The sequence below is a fragment of the Anticarsia gemmatalis genome, chromosome 5 (genome assembly GCF_050436995.1).
Source record: "Anticarsia gemmatalis isolate Benzon Research Colony breed Stoneville strain chromosome 5, ilAntGemm2 primary, whole genome shotgun sequence".
Classification (NCBI taxonomy): Eukaryota; Metazoa; Arthropoda; class Insecta; order Lepidoptera; family Erebidae; genus Anticarsia; species Anticarsia gemmatalis.
In genome coordinates, this window is record NC_134749.1 from 11,715,113 (window position 1) to 11,737,198 (window position 22,086).

A 22,086-nucleotide genomic window follows, 5' to 3' on the forward strand; every position below is an offset into this window, starting at 1 on the left:
AGTAAGATCCGTGTCATAATGAGCGACAAGGCCGAGTCACAAAAAGATTTGTCTTGAGCTCTTTTAAATATTTCATGGCACATTATAATCATACTAGATGAAAGGTCGTTAACCCCGTATTACACAGATCGTACTTAACATAAAAATATTACTGACCACGACACGTTATTCTTTAAGCTAGGTAAGTGATTCATGTATACGAAATTATTAAGATATTTGAATTTTACTGCAATCATAGGTTTATATTGGAGCTTAAATTACTCAGGTTTGCTACGCACATATTCGATCAGGTTTTAACCGGCATAGCCGGGCGACAAAACAGAATAAGTGATGAGTAAGTTAAGTGATGAACCCGATCGGCACAAGCTGAACAAGTGAGTCGAGTTGGTTTGGGTTGGTTTTGTTTGATAATATTGCCGAAATGAACGTGTCGAACCGAATATGTGTGTAGCAAGCCTTACATGTATAAAAAATTGTGTGTTGCGGGAATTCAAAAAAATATTAGACCAAAAGTGGAAAAGTGACACTTTTTGTGGATCAAATCAGCGCCTGTCCCATATGGAATTGAAAATCACGACCTTGCACTTTAGTAGCAACTACTGGTGAAATAAAAATTGCCTCAGTAGTAATAACTTATTCATATAATTTTGATTTACGGACATTCTCAAACACTTACCCTTCTTCGCCAATTATACTGCGACTATACCTATAGAAAAGTACAGAAAATCTTTGTTAATTAAGTACAGACCAGTAAGTACACAAGTACACAAAACAATAGAATGCTTTAAATTATTTGAAACTGAACATATTTAAGGCTAGTTCTGTACAGCAGAGTATCGTAAACGTCCTAATCCATAGACCTTCAGTCTCTTGCCATAAACCGAGTATTATTACGTCGATATACGTGACAACCATCACGTTACCAAACTACGCCCTTACAAGGATATTATCAGTGTCGCAACCTGACCGTCAAACGTGGAAGGAAACTCACTACATTACAACATCCTTGATCCTTTAACCGTGAAGATATAGAAGACCGATTTACTAACACTATCGAGTAGCTAGAAGCTTAAGAAACAAATGTAGATAGAAAATAGCCCTTAGCTTGTGTTCCTAAGGAACTATCTTTTTTCAAGTAAATGATCATATGCTTATCTCTAGATATGGTTGTACTTATACTTGTAGTGTGTATAGTGGTGGTGGTAGTCATACTTAAAGCGGTAGTAAATATGTAGTTTATGTATCTAATATCGACACCTAAGGTATCGCCATTCATTTTCTGTAACTGCTGTAGGTGCTGAAAGTCACAAAGAAGATAAATTTAAAAAAAATATTGCTTTGATGCTAATAACATATTTTTTTCTTTCAGGTTTAATCGGAACTGTGATCACAATGACGACGAAAATGAAAAGGCTTGGCTTACAAGCAAGGACACTTATCATGGTGAGTTTTATTTCAACGTACAAATGCCGAAAATAAGGTTATTTTTATTTTTTTATCGTTAGTGGTCAACCTAGTGTCAAAGTGGTTCAAGCTGCCCGAAAGAACGACATGGAGTAACGACTGTTATCTTAAAACACAACAACTGGGACTAAATGTTAACGTTCCCTACAAAATACGAAGGCACTCAGTTAAAATACACCCATCTAGGGAATGACCACGCCAGAGGTTGCTTAACCCACAGATCGTTTACAGACCGACCTTTCAGAGTTATTGCCTTATTTCAATGAAACTACAAGTATAAATATAATGCAGGTACACATTCTGTCTGTACCTACTTAAGTGTGCAACAAAATAGTTAGTTGCATACAAAGTTCATTAAACTTAACAAACAAACAAATATTGACCTTTCCGTACATTTTTTGTTCGAAATCAAATCCAGTTTCAACAAAAACTGTATTAGATCAATATTGTTTGTCCATACTATACAGAGTGAATTGGAATTACCAGTAGACAACACTTTAAAGATTTATTAATATAACAGTTAGTAATCTTACAATAAAAAGTGAAAGATGCTTCTGATGTAAAAGATGATCCTAATGTAGAAACTATGCATCTTACCGTATTAGTAATGCGTCTGACGTACTAAAAAATAAATCCTTGACAATATATTTACTTGTAATTACTTTTTTAATAACATTATTTATCGTGACTTCTTACAAAAATAGCTAAACAATATGTATTACTAAATTTTGAGATTTTTTCCTACAAATGGTCTTTTGAAATTTGCCCTAATTGCCAAATAAAACAAAATATCCTTTATAAGGATATCATAAACGTGTCATATTAAAATAGATATTCAGGATTGTTTGTTCGTATTCCCCCTGTATATAATTGACGTCACTAATGCACAGCGGGGGTGCGGAACTAATGAGACGAATGGTCTATAACCAGCACAAATATATTGTGTTTGTTTAACCAGCACAAATATATTGTGTTTATTTAACCATTTGTTTTTGTACTCCACTTCCATGAAGTCTGACTAGTTTAGTTAAATCATTAGTAAAAAATACAGTGCTTAGTTAACAACAGCCGCACGGGTTGATCTCTGAGGTGAAGCCACGCTTGTCGAGGTTGTTCTGTGGATGAGTGACCATTTTATACATATCGAGTTCCTCCAAGTTTCGGAAGGCACGTTAACCGTTAATAGTAGTCAGAAGCTTGAAAGTCTGACAACCAGTAATACCGAAGGGTATCGTATTATATCCCAGGTGACTGCTAAGTCAGATAGGCAGTCGCTCCATGTAAAACACTGGTATTCAGCAGCATCCGGTGAGACTGAGAACCGACTCCAACATAGTTTGTAAGAGAGGCTAAGCTATATAATTATTTAATTTCCAATTCGGTATGAATATTGGCCGTTATCACAGTTATCGTCATTCATTGAGCGCTACGTCAAATTCAGGAATCTCTATTACATATTTTAAGTCAGCCATAAGTAAAAATTAAAATATGATAGTATAACAAGCTCTATAATTATTAACATGAGATTAAAGCATCAAAATAATTGATGCTCAAATTTCATGAAGGCTACATAAACAAACTTTTTTATTGTTTGGTCAATTCACACACGGTCATCTGATTCTATTCTAAGCAGAGCTTGTACAATGGTATGGTATTTTTATCTTATCAAACTATTTTAAAAATAAATCGGGGCCCTCCGGGACGGGAGCCTCGGGGATCGGGATACTCAGGGAATAATTAAATATTGGTGTGGTGAGGACGATATTTGTTTTGAATCTGTCCAATATTTGTCCCGGGTGTGAACTTTATTTTGAAAGTCTAAAGATCAGACTCAAGTCCTCTCATTTTTCTACTTCCAACAGCTTCAACTATTTTCGTTTACACTAATCAAATTAGACGTGTTGCGGTTACATTTTTCCCAATGTGTATTTCCACGTTTAAACAAGCAATTAACTAGGGTGTTTATTACTTCCGAGACTGTTATACTCCACTACCATATTTAAATATAATTTATAAAAGTATTAGGAATGCGGTCAGATTTTCCCGGACTCTATGTATCTTGAAGAAAAGAAATATGACGTGCGATACTTGCATTTATATGTATTTCCACATTTTAGTAGTAGTTAAGTTAAACTGATCAAGATTAACAGCGAATTTTCATTTATGTATGATTTTTTTATAAAACAGATTTAAAGATAAATAATTTATAAATTCTTAGTTAATTTCGCGTTAAATAATTAACTTGTTTACGATCATGTATCAATTACGAAGAATATCGTTACAATTATTTATACTTATTCTATTTCTTATAATTTTATAATTTATTGTAATAATTATAGAATTACTTTACACTACTAGTTAAGTGCAGACTGCAGATCAATACAAAAAAATAATTTTCTAGCTTATACCACCCGTGGTTTTAATCACAGCCTTTTCCATATCCGGAATGTAATCTATCCTACCAAATTTTATGCAAATTTGCTAAGCCGTATTCACGTGAAAACAAGACATACAAACACACAAAAAAATATGGGAAGTATAATTAATATCTTTACATTTTCACTAAAATTTTGGCTTACCCAACAAAATCTCTCTTTAAATACTATGTTACAATGAATTCGGTAAACGGTTAGAGTCCAAACGACAACAAAAACTGATTCCCGATCAACGAAATCCCATTTTAAAAAACCCAAAACAATATAAATATTAGTGTTAAATTTTCCACCTCTAGTCAAAGACAGGAAAACCGACATAGAGCACCAAAAGTACTACAAAACGCGTGCTCTTTCACCAGCGCGGCAGTTGCGTCACGACACACGCGCACTTGACACGCTCCACCATTGTTGACATATATTATTGTTACGACGGTGACGCGTGTAGGGCTAGATTCTTATAACTTTAGTATCTATACGTACTAATATTATAAAATTGCAAAGTTTGTTTGGTTAAACGCGCTAATCTCAGGAACTACCGGTGCGAATTGAAAAAATATTTTATTGTTCGATATCCTTTTTATTGAGGAAGGCTATATACAACATCACGCTACTACCAAGAGGATCAGAGTTCCAAAAAATGTTACAAAAACGGGGAAAAGCGGGTCAGCTAGTATGTTTGTCTTTTCTAAGTCGGGAATATAGAGTCCCGGACTTTTGGAAGGCGTGCGTGGGGCCGAAGCCAACACACAGAGGCCAGAGACAGTTTTAATATAACAAAGAAGTAATGTGACACAATCCGTTGACTATCCAATAGAAAAGGATGTCAATAGTAGCTTAGCAATAAAAAAAAATCCTTTCTTTGTTATAACAAATTAATAATGGAGTAAGTAAGAAAATAATTAAGTTTTTTATCAAATGCCATCAAGAACATCTCTTTTAGAGTGACAGTATCTACAAAAGAAAATATATTTATCATCATTCCAACTTGCCTCGGGGCACAAATATTTCGATAATGCTTAAAAATCTTGTCACATTTACGACTATCGTTTTAATCAGACAATGGAATTTTAATCTCACTGACCCATCGTCTGCTTATAAAGTTCAACAACCTTTGATCTACAGAAAAAACAAATCAGACTGCAATTTCAAAAAGGAACAACCTTTTATAGATATTGCAACATGATTTTATACATTGCTGATTTTGTTTTACAGTTAGTCTGTGCGCTAGTGCTTTCCCAGCAATGGATGATAATGTGTTCGTAAGTTCCGTGTGATCGTGGGTGGGGTTGCGTAACAGTACGCGCATTCGATTTAGAATCGAATGAGAAAGGACCTAATCGATGTCGTTCGGAATAGTAATGAATCGTGAACGAATCGGTGGAAGTTAGATAATTGTGATTAGAGAACACGTCACATAAATTAGATTTAAGTTGAATTAGATTGATTTAAAGATTATGTTCGTTGTCCATTGTATTGTTACATTCGATCTAAAACATTATACCTACTGTTTTCACAAACGTGCGAACTACGTCATGTAATTTTTCGGACCCTTTTGCACCTATACATGACGAGGTGGAGGTCTATCTGTCTATCGCCCTGAATGTAAATAACATTTTTCACCGAGATAGCTAACCCTACACGCTCAACGCTTTACGTTATCAAAATCGGTTTAGTAATTTAGGTCATTTAAAATAGATACAAGACGTTTAAATTTATTGAGTGTATTTTTCGAAACTTTCAAAACGACCCCTATAGAATTATCCAAATGGTATCACATTAAGTCTCTAAATCTCTCAAACTCAACAGATGTTCTTTAAATTGCATATATTTTAGAGTTCACGCCCACGCACTAGACTTATCTTTAGAAATCAAAGCACTACCGGTATCAGATTATGTAGGTATTCCAACTATGTGACATTAGCTAATATAATACATATTATAATTAGTTGTAGCATAATTATAGTATTGTGTTATAGAATTACACTGTCCGTTTGTTTGTTTAAACATTTCTCAGATATAACTGGACACATTTTAATGTAATTTTCATTTAACATCTTGTGTTATTAAATAATTTAGAAAGAAATAAAGTTAATCAAAATCGAAATAACCATTCTGAGGATAATAAGGTTAATCTTACCAACAAGACTTAAAACATTCAGTTTTTTACCGATTAAAAATCAAACTCGGGACCCCGTGATCGAAAGACCCCGAAATAATAATTAACTTGCTAATGTAGAGATTTATATCAAATGAACAACCTTTAATTTTATTATTTTGGAGGGAATTGATCTCCAAACTGATAAAACTATTTTTATAACCATATCACAAACATTACACATAACAACGAATTACACATAACAACGAATTACACATAACTTTTGATCTCTGCCAAATATCAGAAAACCTCGCAAAATCACTGCACAATAAAAAAGTCGTAAGCACCAGCTGTTTTAACATAATTTACGACATTTAACAACTAAACTAGTTTTTTAATATGTTCAATTAGTAATGTATATTAGTGATAGATATAATTTGTAACATAATATTTGTAAATATATACGAGTTAATGAAACACCTGAGATGTATCGTATGTCTTGAGACGCCATGCCGTTACCGACCAGAATAGAATAAAAAAATATATTTATTACTTATTATCATAATAATAATATTTTGAGAATGGTATACCTCGCGTTGCCAAGTTGTTGAAAATACCAAAAACTGTTTAAACAGGTAAAGATTTGCAAAATAAAAATAGATGCATTGTCAAATCACTGAAAAGCCCTTTGCCTACGAATTCATATATCCATACGTTACATCATCGGTTTTATTCGATTATCATCATCATCATGTTATAACATTTTCCTTCGTAATTAAATATTATTATGTTCGTCTCTTTCATATCTCGGGACTACAGAGTCCCGGACATTTGGAAGGCGTGCGTGGGGCCGAAGCCAACACGTAGAGGCCCTTTTTAGACGGTTTTAATCTTTCAATAATGTGTGGTGTCACAATCCGGTGATTATCCCTGTTTACACTATAAAAATGCACCCAAGGACAATCACCGGACTGTGTAGAACTATGGCAAAACTAACGGGAAAAAACTACTTGGGCTATTGGGATGGGGTGCTTATGGACTGGAAACCAGGGGATCTGTGGGGACTATGGCGCCTGCCGAAAAACAATGTTGAAAACATGTAAAAATGGCAGGCGGAGACTTGCCAACTCACAAACTGGGCCACCCTAAACAAGTCGCATAAATAGCAACAAGGGGGCAACAGGGACGTGAGCGGCTGAAGGACGGAGAGGCCTCGCTGGACGTTAAACTCAGATCACTTGCTCCCTGAGGGTCCGGCATCACTGGCCCACTAGCCACTTACGCTCAGCATCCGTCCTCCGAACAGAGTGGGAGCTCTGCTCTCGCGACTCCACTCTGGACGGCCAATGAAGGCAAGCCAGAGGTGGGGGACCGCTTCCTCGGCAGTTTTCACTCCGACCAGCCAACTAAGGCAAGCCGGAGATGAGGAAGGGTGACTTCCCCCTGGAGCACTCAGGTACCGCGGGGTCGCTACTCCCCGTCACCTCGCCTCAAGGTGCCCTGCGATTATTATCCGCTTGGTTTATCCCACTATAGGGCAAAGGTCTCACTTCCTTTCTATCATCATATTATTATCATTCTCAATCTGAGACTATTTGTGACCAATATTTTGTATGAAAACCCAACTGAACCTGCTATCCCTTATTTGATCTGCCGCGCTATCATTTCTATCAACCAAGACTTACTATTTATTGTAGTTTTTTTATTTATTACTTATTCATAGCTTCTACAATTTAAACCGAAATTATAGAGATCTAACGAGTTACCTTTGACTCAACCAAATTAGACCTAGTATTTTGAAAATTATACTAATCAGGCTCATAGTGCGCGGTAATATAGAAATTATTTTTGATTCACTTACCGTTCCCTTGTCACTGAATGACATAAATATCAATAATTAGGTTTCCGATGGAACCAAATAAAAAGGTAACAGGCAAGAAAACCTAGGCCATATTTCTAATTGTCAAACAAACACCGTATGATACTCGATACGTCAAACTAAAGCTCATATCATCTGTGCTATAAATATGTTAAACGAGTCAATATCAGATCGCAACTTTGCTATCATATTTTAATATCATGACATTTCACAATGTTCGGTGATATTTGGACGCTGCACAATTGAAGGCTAGATTTTGAGTGGAAAGATTTTTGGAAATTGATTTTGAAACTGTAAATACTGATACTACTAATACTTAAAATGCAAATATTTATTTAAATTAGTCCGACGATCGATGCAGGACATTTTAATCTATCGGTCCACAAAAAAAAACAAAAACGTTTTTTTTCCAGGATTCCAGGTGTTGGTATCTCAATTATTACATAATAATTTCGATATATTATTATTCTACTCGTATTATATTCACCAATAAACAATACAAGCATATAGTTTTATATCAAAACACTTGCTATTTCCGTATTAAATTCTTGCAAAGTTGAGAACCTTCTCGTATTTATGACGTCGGTTAAAAATAGTGTTTCTTCAATGTAACGCTCAGTTCTCTTTAAAATATTTCAAACATTTACAAAATACAGTGTAATCCTTACACACTTGGATTCAATTTAACACATTAGTTATTGGCTGTTGCAATAAGTAAACCTCGGTTAACAAGCTCATAATCGATTGTTAATGCTTACAAATCATAATTTCAATTCAATACACTTGTGGTATTTCGAAATCTAACGGTACATAATCTACTTGCTTGTATCAACAAACTTCTGGTTAAATAATTGGTCAAGAGTGAGTCTAATTTGGTCTTGAAGATATACGGTACACAGATAGTGTATAAGCTGTAAAGACACGTGAGGTACTTTTACCCCGAAATTAGAATAAAAAAAAAGAAACTTGAAGCACTATACCTTTTTAAAATTTATGAACTCTGCTTTCTTTTCTATTATTTACATAAATTGTATGTACCTTATCGCAATTGTCTTTTGATGTAATGTAGTACTCATAATTACTGAAATACAAACTTGAGTATTTTCAATAATTGTGTTCTAAAACCAAAAATAATCTCCCTATAAAATAATAAGGTTCTGAGTTTGCATCACATTGGAACCCTAAAAACGTTTTCTTTATTAGCCAATTTATCTTATCTTTATAAATAACGATATAAGGTATTATGTTTATGAAGCCTTGAAGTAAAAATATGAAAGGTATGTTGTTGCATTATGTGCTTAGATCATACTTATAACTTGCTTCAGATCACTTAGTATGTACATCAGATTCTTGACTAGTTTTGATAAATATTACATACAAAACATCACATTTGTTATGCCCTAAGGCTTAGACTGAGGTGTATGAAATACCCTTACGTTTCACTGTTAACAAAGTAAGTCCCATGTAGGTAATAAGGGCGACTTACTGTCATTTGATAAATACATTTTTTTAATAACTAGCTGACCCGCGCAACTTCGCTTGCGCCACATGAGAGAGAATATTTTCCCCGTTTTTGTAACATTTTTTACTGGTACTCTGCTCTTATTGGTCGTAGCGTGATGATATATCCGTGAGCCTATAGCCTTTCTCGATAAATGGGCTATCTAATACTGAAAGAATTATTCAAATCGGACCAGTAGTTCCTGAGATTAGCGCGTTCAAACAAACAAACAAACTCTTCAGCTTTATAATATTAGTATAGATTTATAATATTAGTATAGATTTCAAATGTAAGTTACGATATACTCTAGAAGCGCTGAACAATTTGTATGCAAATTTGTCGATAACTACCCGGTTGTCGATAGTCGACTGTAGGATATCATCCGTCAGAATACTTATAATCTAATCATATTCTCTAATAAATACATAACATCGTAACTCATCAAACTGCCGTATTAATTTCCCATCAATAATTCATGTAGTGCCTCACCACCAATCAGGCCAGTTCGGACTCATAAAATTGCATAAAACATAATTTTGATAACGAAACATATTGCTAATAAATTAGTCAAAAAATTTTAAGTTTTTAGCGCATCCATTACGTGGACAGACTGATTGATTAAATTTTATATGTATAATGTGATCTGGCGCCAAGTCTTTGCAAACACCGCCCGTCCTTTTATGTATATAAATTTAATTTATCATGTTTACTTAATATTTAATTCCTTGTCGCGAATTTTAATTGGGATTAGTATCAAATTTCTTGTATAGACGACATATATTTCTACTTTATGAAACTATTTTACTTGTCACCAACAAAAATAGAGAATCTTTCACTACCCCTAAAAATGATCTAGGTTCCGATTAGTCAAAGCATAGCTTGGATCGGCGTTTCAACTGTTAACTGAATTCAATTAATCGGAAAACAAGAAAATTGTACCTAAAATAAAATATTTGGAAGTACACGGTTCCTGTAACCATAAGAAAATCACAGAGTTTGTACTCTGTACATATTTCCAACCCCTATCTTGCCAGCCGACTGATCACTGGACAGAATAATATCTCTAGAAATCTATGGTGATAGATAATACTTGTCTTCTGAAAGGATGCAATATTAGCATATGCCACAAAAGTGATTAAAATATCTTCAGTAAATCCTAACTAATGTTCCTATAGAAACAAAATGTCGTAACAATGAAGACATCATTTCACAATCGGATATTAGTAGCGACGTCGGATGCATTTTTGCGAAGTCATTTGTCATCTTACAAAACTTCGCGACGACATTATATTCAAAACTATTTTTTATAAACTCTCGCCGATCAACATTAATCTTAATAATTCTGCTACCTGCAATATGTTTGAAAAATGATAATATCTTTGAATATTTTATTGGCTAGTAATAGACTTCTATAATATGACTTAGGCTTGCCATATTTCAGAAGATTTGCGTAAACTAATTTGTGCTAGAAAACGTGTGATGATCAATCAAATTATTCCTAGTTTTCGAAGAGTTATGTAGCAGCAAAGTAACATACTTACTTTAACATCATATGCATAAAATGCTTAAAAACTACGCGACATCAACTGTCATGCTTCTACTTTTAAATCCATGACTTATACACTTTGTCTTAATTATTTAATACTTGCTTTTTCTCATGATTTCGTTCGTAAAAAGACTTCCTGGGATACCAGGAATCCTTCGTGATTATCCCGGGCATAAATTGTCTTTGCAGTAGAGATCCAAATTAAATTTTGGCGTCAAAGAAATACATCCATACTCACAAAATTAACGCATTTATAATATTTATGCGGAGTATATATACCATTAATTGCCTGAAATTATGGCGTAGGTTATACCCGCAATTTACATTTGCTCAATTCAAATTCAAACTCCACTAATACTATCGTCCATAGACTTTAAAACAAGTAAATATCCATTTTACCAATTGACCCTCACAAAACCAGCACAAATAGTAACTATTTAGATACTAAAACAAAATACAAACACATTCATAAGTTACGTTGACATCGGCGAATATTCTCTCAGATTGCATAACGGTTGTGACCCACACAGCACGTGTGTTAACTGACTGTGTAGAAAGAAAGTGCGTCATGCGAGACAAGGTCAGGGTCGGACATTCCATTCTTTGTTATTAATAGCAGAGAAATTGAAGTGTTTCAAACTTTTTACTTGTGAGATTTGAATATATAAGCCGTTTATTGATTGCTGTAGTTAGTGGTAAGTGACGGGTCAAATTAAGTATACTTTAGTACGACATATTTGTCGGTTAAGGTGTAAAAGACTTTGTTTCTTTAAAAAAAAAAGGATATGTGAAGCTTTGAGCACAGACAAACATATATCTAATAATATATATACTTACTTTGATATAGGGAATGTATATTTGTGTAAGTACATCTTTTACATTTTTTATTTAAATGTATGGTAATGTATGGTAGTGGTCAACCTAATATCAAAGTTGTTCAAGCCGACCCAAAAGACTTTAATATGGCTTATACTGTTATCTTAGGGCAACAGGTGGGACAAACTTTTCACGTGTATTTTGAAGCACAGAGACGCTCTATTAAGATACCACTAAGTGGGCCCCTTCTATGACATGACAGAACCATGGGTTGCTTAGTCGACCGATAAGTGGAACTGGCTATGAGCGACTCCTTTCACATAAATAATATACTTCGCGTGGTGGTCCAAATGCTGAAAAGCAACATGGGCTGGAGAGTATTCTTTGCCCTGCTGTCAAAGTTGTTAGTAACAAGCTAGCTCTTTTATATAGTTAAAAATCCCATCAATCATATTAACACCTCTGTCAAATGGGACCCCTGCTGTGAACTTCACTTTCTTAAACGCATAAACTTTTTAGTGATGATGAATGTTCCTCAATAACAACATAACATCACGCATTCGTATGAAGGTTGTTGTTTGTCTAATTTCACCAACATCTTAAAAGAATTTCAATAAATCAGTCTTTATAATTATTACTACATGCTTATTGGTTGTTACTATTAGTGACTGAGGAAATATCGTGAATACCTAAGAAAATAAGTTCAACCCAGAACTGTCCCCCTGCGAGACTCTAAGAGTCTTCTCCTATATAAGAGAGGGGTAAAGCTTGAGTCTACCACGTTGGCCAAGTACCTAAATGACATAGGTTTCAGTAATTGTATTAAATAACTCTTAGAAATCCAAGGTTTGATCATTCAATGAACGGAAGGTCTACTATAATTCAACGAAAACGATACTGGGTATGAAAATTTGTATGTTACTTACCATTATTTCATTAATTTCCGAGCTTCGTTTGGACTTTATTCAATGGATACATTTAAAATCGGAACCTGCTGTAATATACGAATACGAAACCATACATCAGTTCAGACAAAATTGTAGCAAATCTTGAAAAAAGGGAAACATAATAGGCCTTTTGTAAGGTAGTTAATATTTTCAGAATATGCATGGCTAGTCTTATTATGTCAATGTCCAATGGAAGGCTTTATTCTGTCACCTTGTGCTTATAATACACTCATAATAATTTGTCGTTTATTACGCAGGACATAAAGTTAAGTAACTGCGACATTTTCATAGCTAGATCACGAATGGGCGTGGTGATTATATTGTTATTAATATTGTGGATTGTATTTGAGATTTAGTTTGTTTGTTTGGTAGTTAAAGGGATAGTTTGGTTGTATTAAAGAACAATTGCCTCTCTGTGAGGGTGGTTGTGTATACGAATGGTGATGACGAGCTCGTTCCATCAACCATAGTTTTCAATTCAGATTTTTAAGATACCGACTTAAAGATTACAACTTTTCTAATAATTTATGTTTGTTTATTTCCGATGTATAGCTTGAAGTTTGGTAATGTGCCCGTTATGAGGTTATAGGCCCGCCCCTGATACATGGGACTAATATTGTGAATGGCGAAACAGGGTTCTATTTAAAACACTTTGCCGTCCCCTTTAGCTAGCGGGTGTGAAGTTGTGATAATACTATATATACTATAGATATAAAATGTGCGTGAATGTTTTTTGGCTTAATTGTTTGTGCATTTTGATTAATTAATGACGATTGTGGAAGTTAAAGATATTACTATTTAAACAAGTAAATAATATCCCTTGTATCATTCAAAGGAAAACTACAGACAAACCAAGAGTAAACCCTAGTTATTATACAAATGAATAACACAGGAAATCTCCATATTGTCCCAGTTGTTATCACGATCGGTACAGTCATGTACAGGGTGTGGCTGTAATGTATTCGTTTCCTATTACGTTCTAATTAACAAAAACTTGTGGTGACAGATTATTGAAGGCTTTTTTGAATAGACAGACACAAAAAATGTTAGTCACGACTTGGAATTATTAATTGATTAGTAGTTGATTAAAATGGTGATCTGTATATCAATAGATACAGTGTCCTGTGTTATTAACTAGCTGACCCGCGCGGCTCCACTCGTGTACAAAGTTTTCTCCCTATTTCACCAGGTCCTAGGTTTTAACTGTCAACATGCTTAACATAAAATTTTTAGTCCGGAGTATAGGAGACCCTTGCCCAGCAGTGAGACAACTACGGGTTAAAAAAATATGAATAAAAATATCGTATAGGAATGCATAGATCATTGTTACTCTTCGCTAAAAATCTACTGAACGAATCGTAATAAAATTTGGCTTACAATAATCTTTCAGGCAGAAAAAGTATTGGGGTAAATAAATCATAAGACACAATCTTTTTTGACAATATAAATTAATCAATAAATGAATAAGATTCATAAAATTATAATAGTATACAAATTGTGAGAGTTAGTTATAAATTATTGTGAAGTGTCAATTAGTGTACATATTAATCATTTAGAGAAAGTTACATAAACGTGAATCTTGATAGATTTCGGGCAATAAATGAAAGTGGTATATTGGTTGAAACTACGTTTTAATAAAGGTATAATAATATTGAAATTGACTGCGCCTTTGGACTGCGCGGTAGTGTATACGACTGCTGACCACGAGGTGTCGGGTTCGATACCCGGATCGGACAAAAGTATTTTTTAATTGATTAGAATATTTTCTACTAATAGTCTAGGGGTTTGGGTTTCCGGTATGCAGCTATGCACTCGCCCACTATTACATAGGACCGTCACTGTAAATTGTTAAGCGCAGTTGGTTCACTTATAGTCCATTGAAATGTTACATGAGATTTACATTTATTAGAGGACGCAATTTTATTTTTGGAACATGTAGGGGAGGTCAATAGAAGCTTAACTTGAAGTTTGTGGGGTCGCCACCCTTGTCCCCCGGCCGCCATCTTGGAAAAGGGGGTGGAAACGCTTTTTTCGCTATATCTCGGAAACTATGCGTCTTACAATAAAATTGTAAAAGCATAATTTGTAGCAAATTATTTTGTCTACAAATATGTTGAATAACTTTTTGTCCTAAATTAACAATTAAAGAAGTTATAAGCCGAAAAGTGCAATTTTTTTTATAGTTATTTTCTTTATTGCTCTATAACTTTTTTTAGCGACAGCCGCGCGGATGGGTCTCTGAGGTTAAGCTACGCTTGCCGAGGTTGTTTGGTGGATGGGTGACCATCTTACACATATCGAGTTCCTCCCTATTTCGGAAGGGACGTTAAATTGTGGGTCCCAGCTGTCATTTTCGAAGATATTTGACAGTCGTTAACAGTACTCAGAAGCTTGAAAGTCTGGCAACCAGTCTTAACGAGGGGTATCGTTTTATATCCCAGGTAAATGGGTTGTGGAGGTCAGACAGGCAGTCACTCCAAGTAAAACACTGGTATTCAGCTGCATCTGGTGAAACTGGAAGCCGACTCCAACATAGTTTGGAAAAAAGGCTAAACTGATATGAATATATTAAAAAAAAATTAACTCGGACCAATCTTGTAGATAATTTTGCGAGGAAAATTTAGCCCTATATTTTTTTTTATTTCATTAATTAGAAACTCAGTAACAGCGCTCCGAAATAGACCGGATTCGGAAAGAAAATTTTTGTAAAAAAAAATCACTATTTTGCTTATAACTTCTTTAATTGTTAATTTAGGACAAAAAGTTATTCAACATATTTGTAGACAAAATAATTTGCTACAAATTATGCTTTTACAATTTTATTGTAAGACGCATAGTTTCCAAGATATAGCGAAAAAAGTGTTTCCACCCCTTTTCCAAGATGGCGGCCGGGGGACAAGGGTGGCGACCCCACAAACTTCAAGTTAAGCTTCTATTGACCCCCCCTACATGTCCCAAAAATAAAATTGCGTCCTCTAAGAAATGCAATATTCGGCCTTCAAATTGTAACATTTCAATGGACTATTACACCTTCAGTTATAATTCTCACGTAAGACATTTTAAAGAAAAGAAATAAACTAATTTAATCAATTAGTTCATTCACCATAACATATCTAAAGAGCAAAATAGATTCCATTCATTGATAGTTCATGATTTGGAGATCAATAAATAAATCTATTTTTAAGACCAGCTCATTCAATTTACTAACTACAATCCGAACAAACAAATCATTCAGTTACTGATCAATGATAGTTCAATCATAATTATATCACTTGTGTGTATCATTGTACAATGATATCTTAGGCCGCGTACACACTTTACAAGGCTTGGACTACGAATTGTTCGACACGCATGTCTCTATTGAGGCTGTCGTATGCTTGGCTAAGGACCCGAACGACATGAGCTTAAGCTCTTAAAGAAATATAGCCGTTGTCTAAATCATTGGTACTTTTTCTGAATACCACTCCTTTTCAAGGAATACAGGGTTTTAGGGTTTCCCTTTACCTTTATATATTTTTTGTTATTTGTCTTCGAGCCCGCTACTCTCGCAAAAGTTTTAGCGATCACTCTCTTGTATATACAATACCGTCCGCTAGAAGCCTGCGTTGGTTGCCAACAATCGTAAGCTGCGAATGCTCTTGGTAAAAACCATCATCCACACACCATGAGGCATATACGACAAACTGTTCGCAACGCAGGCCTCGTGTTGTCTGCACATAGCTTTAAATACTTATACGGATTTCCTCGTGGACAGTAACTCAGACATACAATCTGATTATAGTTAATGAACGTAATCATAGATTATAATTATGACATATTCAGATCAAACGAGTGGACGTGATCGGAATTAATTAGATTGGATTGTTTTAAGTATGTTTACTGTTTATTGGATTATGATGTAAGCTTTGGAATGCTATTTGCAGTTTGATAGCTATTGTTGAACTTTCAAACTATGGTATAATACTTATGTTCCATTCGTGTTTGTCACTCTATCCACTCCCATATTTTTGTTAGCTCTTGAAAAATGAAAATATGACATCAATTGGTTTTAAATATTTATATTATTTGAAATGTAATCAATATGTGAACTACCCGGAGCATCTTTATGTATGTTTGTAAACTGAAAAAACTGTTATAAATTAATAGAGCCGATTTGGATATACTCTTTCAAATATACCGTCCATTAGTATGAAGAACTTAATGCCTCTTTAATTTATTGTTACTATGATGTTATTTGTAATTAATAAACATATTGATATAATATTCTAAGGATATACAGTGGGAGGAACGCTATAGATATCAGTGACAAGTGACAACTGCGCAAATAAATCAACACACCATACATCAATGTCGCAGCTCAGTGAATAACTAAGCATGTAATAAGATTAATGAATGGACATGATTGTATGACATTTTCCGACGACAAGACACTGTCTCAAATGCCTTATAACAATCTTATATTAAAACATTTACTTCCAATTACTGTCACTAAAACTTTAATAAAAGTAAAAAAGCGCCCGTTGATTGTTCTTTTTACTATTGTTTTTTTAAGATATTTCTCGCACTAAGAATCGATCTAGTGTCGTGGAGACACAAATTCCAATCAGACCTAAAACAACTGTTTCTATATTTTAGAATCTACTATTTCTGCAGTCACCAAAACTGTCGATTTTACCATATTTCGTGAGAATGTCACTATCAAATAACAGTTTGATTAACCAGTAGCTTAGACAACACATAGAAAACTTTAAAACCTTAGCACGATGTAAAATAATGACAGTTAAACTGGCTACGAAAGTGTAAGCTTTTTTTTATAAATAAACAAGATCATGTCTTAAAAACCTGTTAAGTTACTAAGCGGTTAAAATACCATAAAAAAGTATTGGAGAGACCCATTTCCCATCGTTAAATGTGTCAATATTAATGACTGTTTGGCTGTTAATTTTATTCATAGATTGTTACTAAGCAGCCGTAATTTGGAGAAGTTATTCTTAGAGCCAGTTTTACAACAATATAAGTATCGGATAACCCATCCGATAAATAGAGTGACAGCAAATGTACGAAAACAACCGTCAAAATTCATCCTCATTTAAATATGTTGTCGATACTTATCCAGAAATTATGAAATTTGGTCCGTTTTTAGAAATAAAAACTTTTTTAATTGCCTGCTTGGAACCGGAACGCAACATACGTCAAGACCTTAAAGATAACAAAATAACAATCCCAACAATAATTTGCTACCGTTTAAAGGACTACGCAGTCTTAACACCGTCTAAAATTACCGAAATTTAAAAACTATAATTATTCCGATTTCTACATAAATAACTAATATCGGAGTCTAAGGAACTACTAGTATAAAGTTATAAGGCAATAACTAATATTATCGATCTAAGATACTTCCATAGAAATAACTCTCAGACATCTAATACGTGAATGGTAACTGCTCTATAAAGCCTATCTGAATCTTGATCAAATGTTCTCAAAACAACATGTAAATAAACAACTGAATCAAACTATCTAAACATAAAAGCCTGAGAACTTAGCGATAAGCCCTTCACAATTAGTTTGGTCTAAAGGTCCGGGTCAATGACCTCAGGTGCCAAATAGACCTTTCACACGTAATTTTATTACGTATTGTACAAATTGTAATTGGAAATTGTGGTGCTATACAATGTCATGTGAATTAAATGAGAAGGAATTATTAGTATCATTTGTTATAACATAATGCTAATTTTGAAACCAAGGTGTCAGAGTAATAGTGTAAGAATTATTTTAGCACAAAACAATTTTGTTCTTGTAAAACATATCAAGCTTTTTAATAAACTTACGCATTGTCTAATATACCCATAGCAATTTGCTACAGCCCTTTAAACTGAGATCAGCTGTCAAGTATTTAGCCTGATTTTTATCACACTACCTAACTAACGCCTTTTCCTTCCATTTTAAGAAGGTACTATCAGTCTTTAGTGGTTATCTCCAATATATTCGTTAGTAAGCAGTAAAAAAATACCCTTAACATAATAATTTTACAATCACTGCTTCAACAAACATTTGCGCTCTATAACCCCAAAGTTAACACAAATAAAGATCAATAATTACCTACAATTCTTGTCTAATTTGTCCTTGATCCTTTAATTTAAACTAGAACGTGTTTAGTACCTAATAGAAAGTACTAAATACTAAACAACAAGGCGGAACTAAAAGTCATTGACCACCGTTTACAAACGATTTAGCGCCAATTCATTTAATATCTATCAATCATTTACATTGACACGCTTTGTTAGAACATTTCCTTATCGGCTACGAATGACAATTGGATATATTATATTATTGATAGTTCTGAGAATATTAATTAATTATTAACTAAGTAAGCGAAGCTAATCGACGTTTGTTAAGGAAATTATTATGCCTGCTGTCAATCTAAGAAAGGACATTGCACGCTGACGGCATAATACATTTTATTGTCTTCAAATGAAACTGAATATAGAATATGCAGGGCAGAATGTCTTATTTATTATCTTTTTCAGAAATCTGCTCAAGTCTTTTGACTTCTGAAATCTGCTCCTCGAAAGTCGAAAGATCTTAGACTTTAGCGAGACTCTGAGGAATTGCGTCTGTCCGCCGTGATACAATTTTGGAAGGAATGGAGAAAATTCTACGTTTATCTAAATTTTAGTAATCATTGCGATTATTTAAAAATGGCATTGCTGCACAAGGTTATGTTTACTGAGTTATGTAAAAACGTTTCTTGCGCTTTCCTGTACAAAATATAGAATTTCGGCTAACCTAACTTCAAGCAACACTCTAAGATATTGTCTCCAATTTCCTTTATACAATAATTATAATTCACAAATTACAATTGAACCTGCACGACAAAAACATACGTTAATCAACTGACAGAACAAACAAACTTCTTGTACAATGACAATCTATTGTGTCAATGTTATCAATCAATCAATCGACAATCGTGGCTCTATTACTAATAGTTGTACTTGCAAGCGGAAATGAACACCAAAAAAATAACCAAGCTGCCTAATTAGATCAAAAAAATACTACTAGGAAATACGTACTTACTAGAATATTAATACTAGGTATTTAAATCTATACTCATATTATAGAGCTGAAGAGTTTGTTTGTTCGATTGTTTGTTTGTGTGAACGCGCTAATCTCAGGAACTACTGGACCGATTTGAAAAATTCTTTCTGTGTTAGATAGCCCATTTATTGAGGAAGGCTATAGGCTATATAACATCACGCTACGGTCATTAGGAGCGGAGTAGCAACGAAAAAGGTTACAAAAACGGGGAAAATGTTGACCCATTCTCTTAGGTGACGCAAGCGAAGTTGCGCGGGTCAGCTAGTATAATAATAATGTTCACATAGCAAGCCATTTTCGGCTACGGCGGTTTAATTGGAACCAGACAACTGTGTAGTACTTTGTTTGTATTGTCGAAATATGTGCGAAATACACAGGTACAATATCTGTTCATATACTGTCATTTTCTTTTCATAGCCCAGTGGGACGGTTAACCGACCTGACCGTAGAGAGGCCAGGCGCAGGACCAATGGCTTTTACGTGATCTCTAAAGCACGGAGACGCACAACCTGAACTTCCCAATGACAACTACGAAATATTATGTTTTGATCGCAAAACTCATAAATATTTTTTTTAGAAAGACGCTTTTCTCATACTTGGTGCATGCCTTATGGCCAACAGCGGCAGTTTAAAACTCCTGTGTCTGATTATTTAGACTTCTGTTTCAACACGCCTAGCAGTCAAAATAACATATTTTTAGCGAAATAAAAATAATTTTGGATTATTTTACTAATACTGTGTTACTATCGTAAATCGTCTTGACGCCAGGGCTCGATCAAAACCAAATAATGTACCAATTTTATCAAACACCGCTTATTTTAAGAACTTCTTACACCACAGTAGTTCTGTCTTCCGCGTTCAAACCGTCAGATCTTACATGTAATGACAGCTAGTTAAGTGTTCACTTGACAAGGAGTTATGGGGGTCAAAGGCCAAGCTACGGCCTAACAAGCTGTATTGCAAAATTATAGCAATCACAGTCAAACTGACGTTCAAACAAATAGGTGTCTGAGGGAATAACATTATAATGAAGTAGCTTTCAGCCCGCGGCTTTGCCCATGTGCAATATCGCCTCTTTCTGGCAATCCCAAATATCCTTACACACTTATACACTTCCTAAGGAATTTTATAACCTCAAAGTTGAAACAATTATCCTAACGAATAAAGGTATGCACGTACAATTGTTAATGACAAAACAAGCACGATATATATTATAATAATTATATTACTTACAGTTTCAGTTTATTTTGAAGAGTAAAACTCGATCAACACAACAAAACACACTATAAATAAATGGCGGCCGAGCACAGACACAACACTGGGTAGTTAGCGATTAGAAAATTAGAGTCGTTATGATCCAATTCAATTTAAAAAAACGCTTGTATATAACGATCTAACAAAAAATCGATCATCGACAATCACAAATTGACATTATAGAAAAATATATTAGATTACCTACCTACAAAAACATTATTTTTTGAGTTGCAACATTAATTTCTTTACGCCCTTAACATTTTATTGTTACGGAATTGTTATTTTTAGCAAAATCAAGATTTAGTTTTAATATTTGTCTTAATTTCGATTCGATACCGATTAAATATTCATTTCATTTTGAGGCGAGAGAAAAACCAATGCTACGAATTGGCATTCTCCTATTAAACTAACAATGTAAGTCAATTTGAACGTCAAATACTGGCTACTTTATAGAATTGAATATTGCCTTCAAAAATGCAACTTTTACATAATTTTCAGTTTCCATTAAATAGAAAAATGTATATGTTACTGTAAAAGCCCGAACGGTGGTAAATCCTAAGATTTTCCGGTATAACCTAAGATTTACCAACTCGCAATGGTAAAAGTCCGAACAATTCTTTTATTTCAAACTTTTACCTATATTCACTTGATGATGTCGAGATGTCGCCGGAGCCCCGCTTCGCGGGGCTCCTCCTTCTGGGTGGTTAAAAAAAAATAACCACGAAGGCTAAGGTGGGAGCTTCGCTTCGCTCGCTCCCACCTTAGCCTTCTAACCTAACCTACCCATGTCGCTTTGCCCAAAACTCCTTCTTTATAAGTATGTCACAGTATATAATTATACCGTGAAATAATTATAAACATAGTTATGAAGGAGGATTTTTTTATATATCGTAACATAGTTTTTAAACTCTGGCTTGTTCGGACTTTTACCATTGCTAGTTGGTAAATCTTAGGTTTTACCGGAAAATCTTAGGATTTGCCACAGTTCGGGCTTTTACAGTAACATATATATTCAGAGCAAAAACTCTTTGTTCAAACTTCTCTCTAACAGTCG

The 22,086-nt window shown here is 34.3% G+C and overlaps 1 protein-coding gene across 1 annotated transcript in view; it reads left to right on the plus strand.

The window, feature by feature from the left end:
- spz5 (spatzle 5 Toll-1 receptor) overlaps positions 1 to 22,086 on the plus strand; it is a 47,022-nt gene that overhangs the window by 7,722 nt on the left and 17,214 nt on the right. The window contains exon 2 of the mRNA XM_076114802.1: positions 1,370 to 1,443. Coding sequence (XP_075970917.1) covers positions 1,393 to 1,443 — 51 coding nt within the window. The 5' untranslated portion in view covers positions 1,370 to 1,392. The remainder of the gene's footprint in view (positions 1 to 1,369; positions 1,444 to 22,086) is intronic.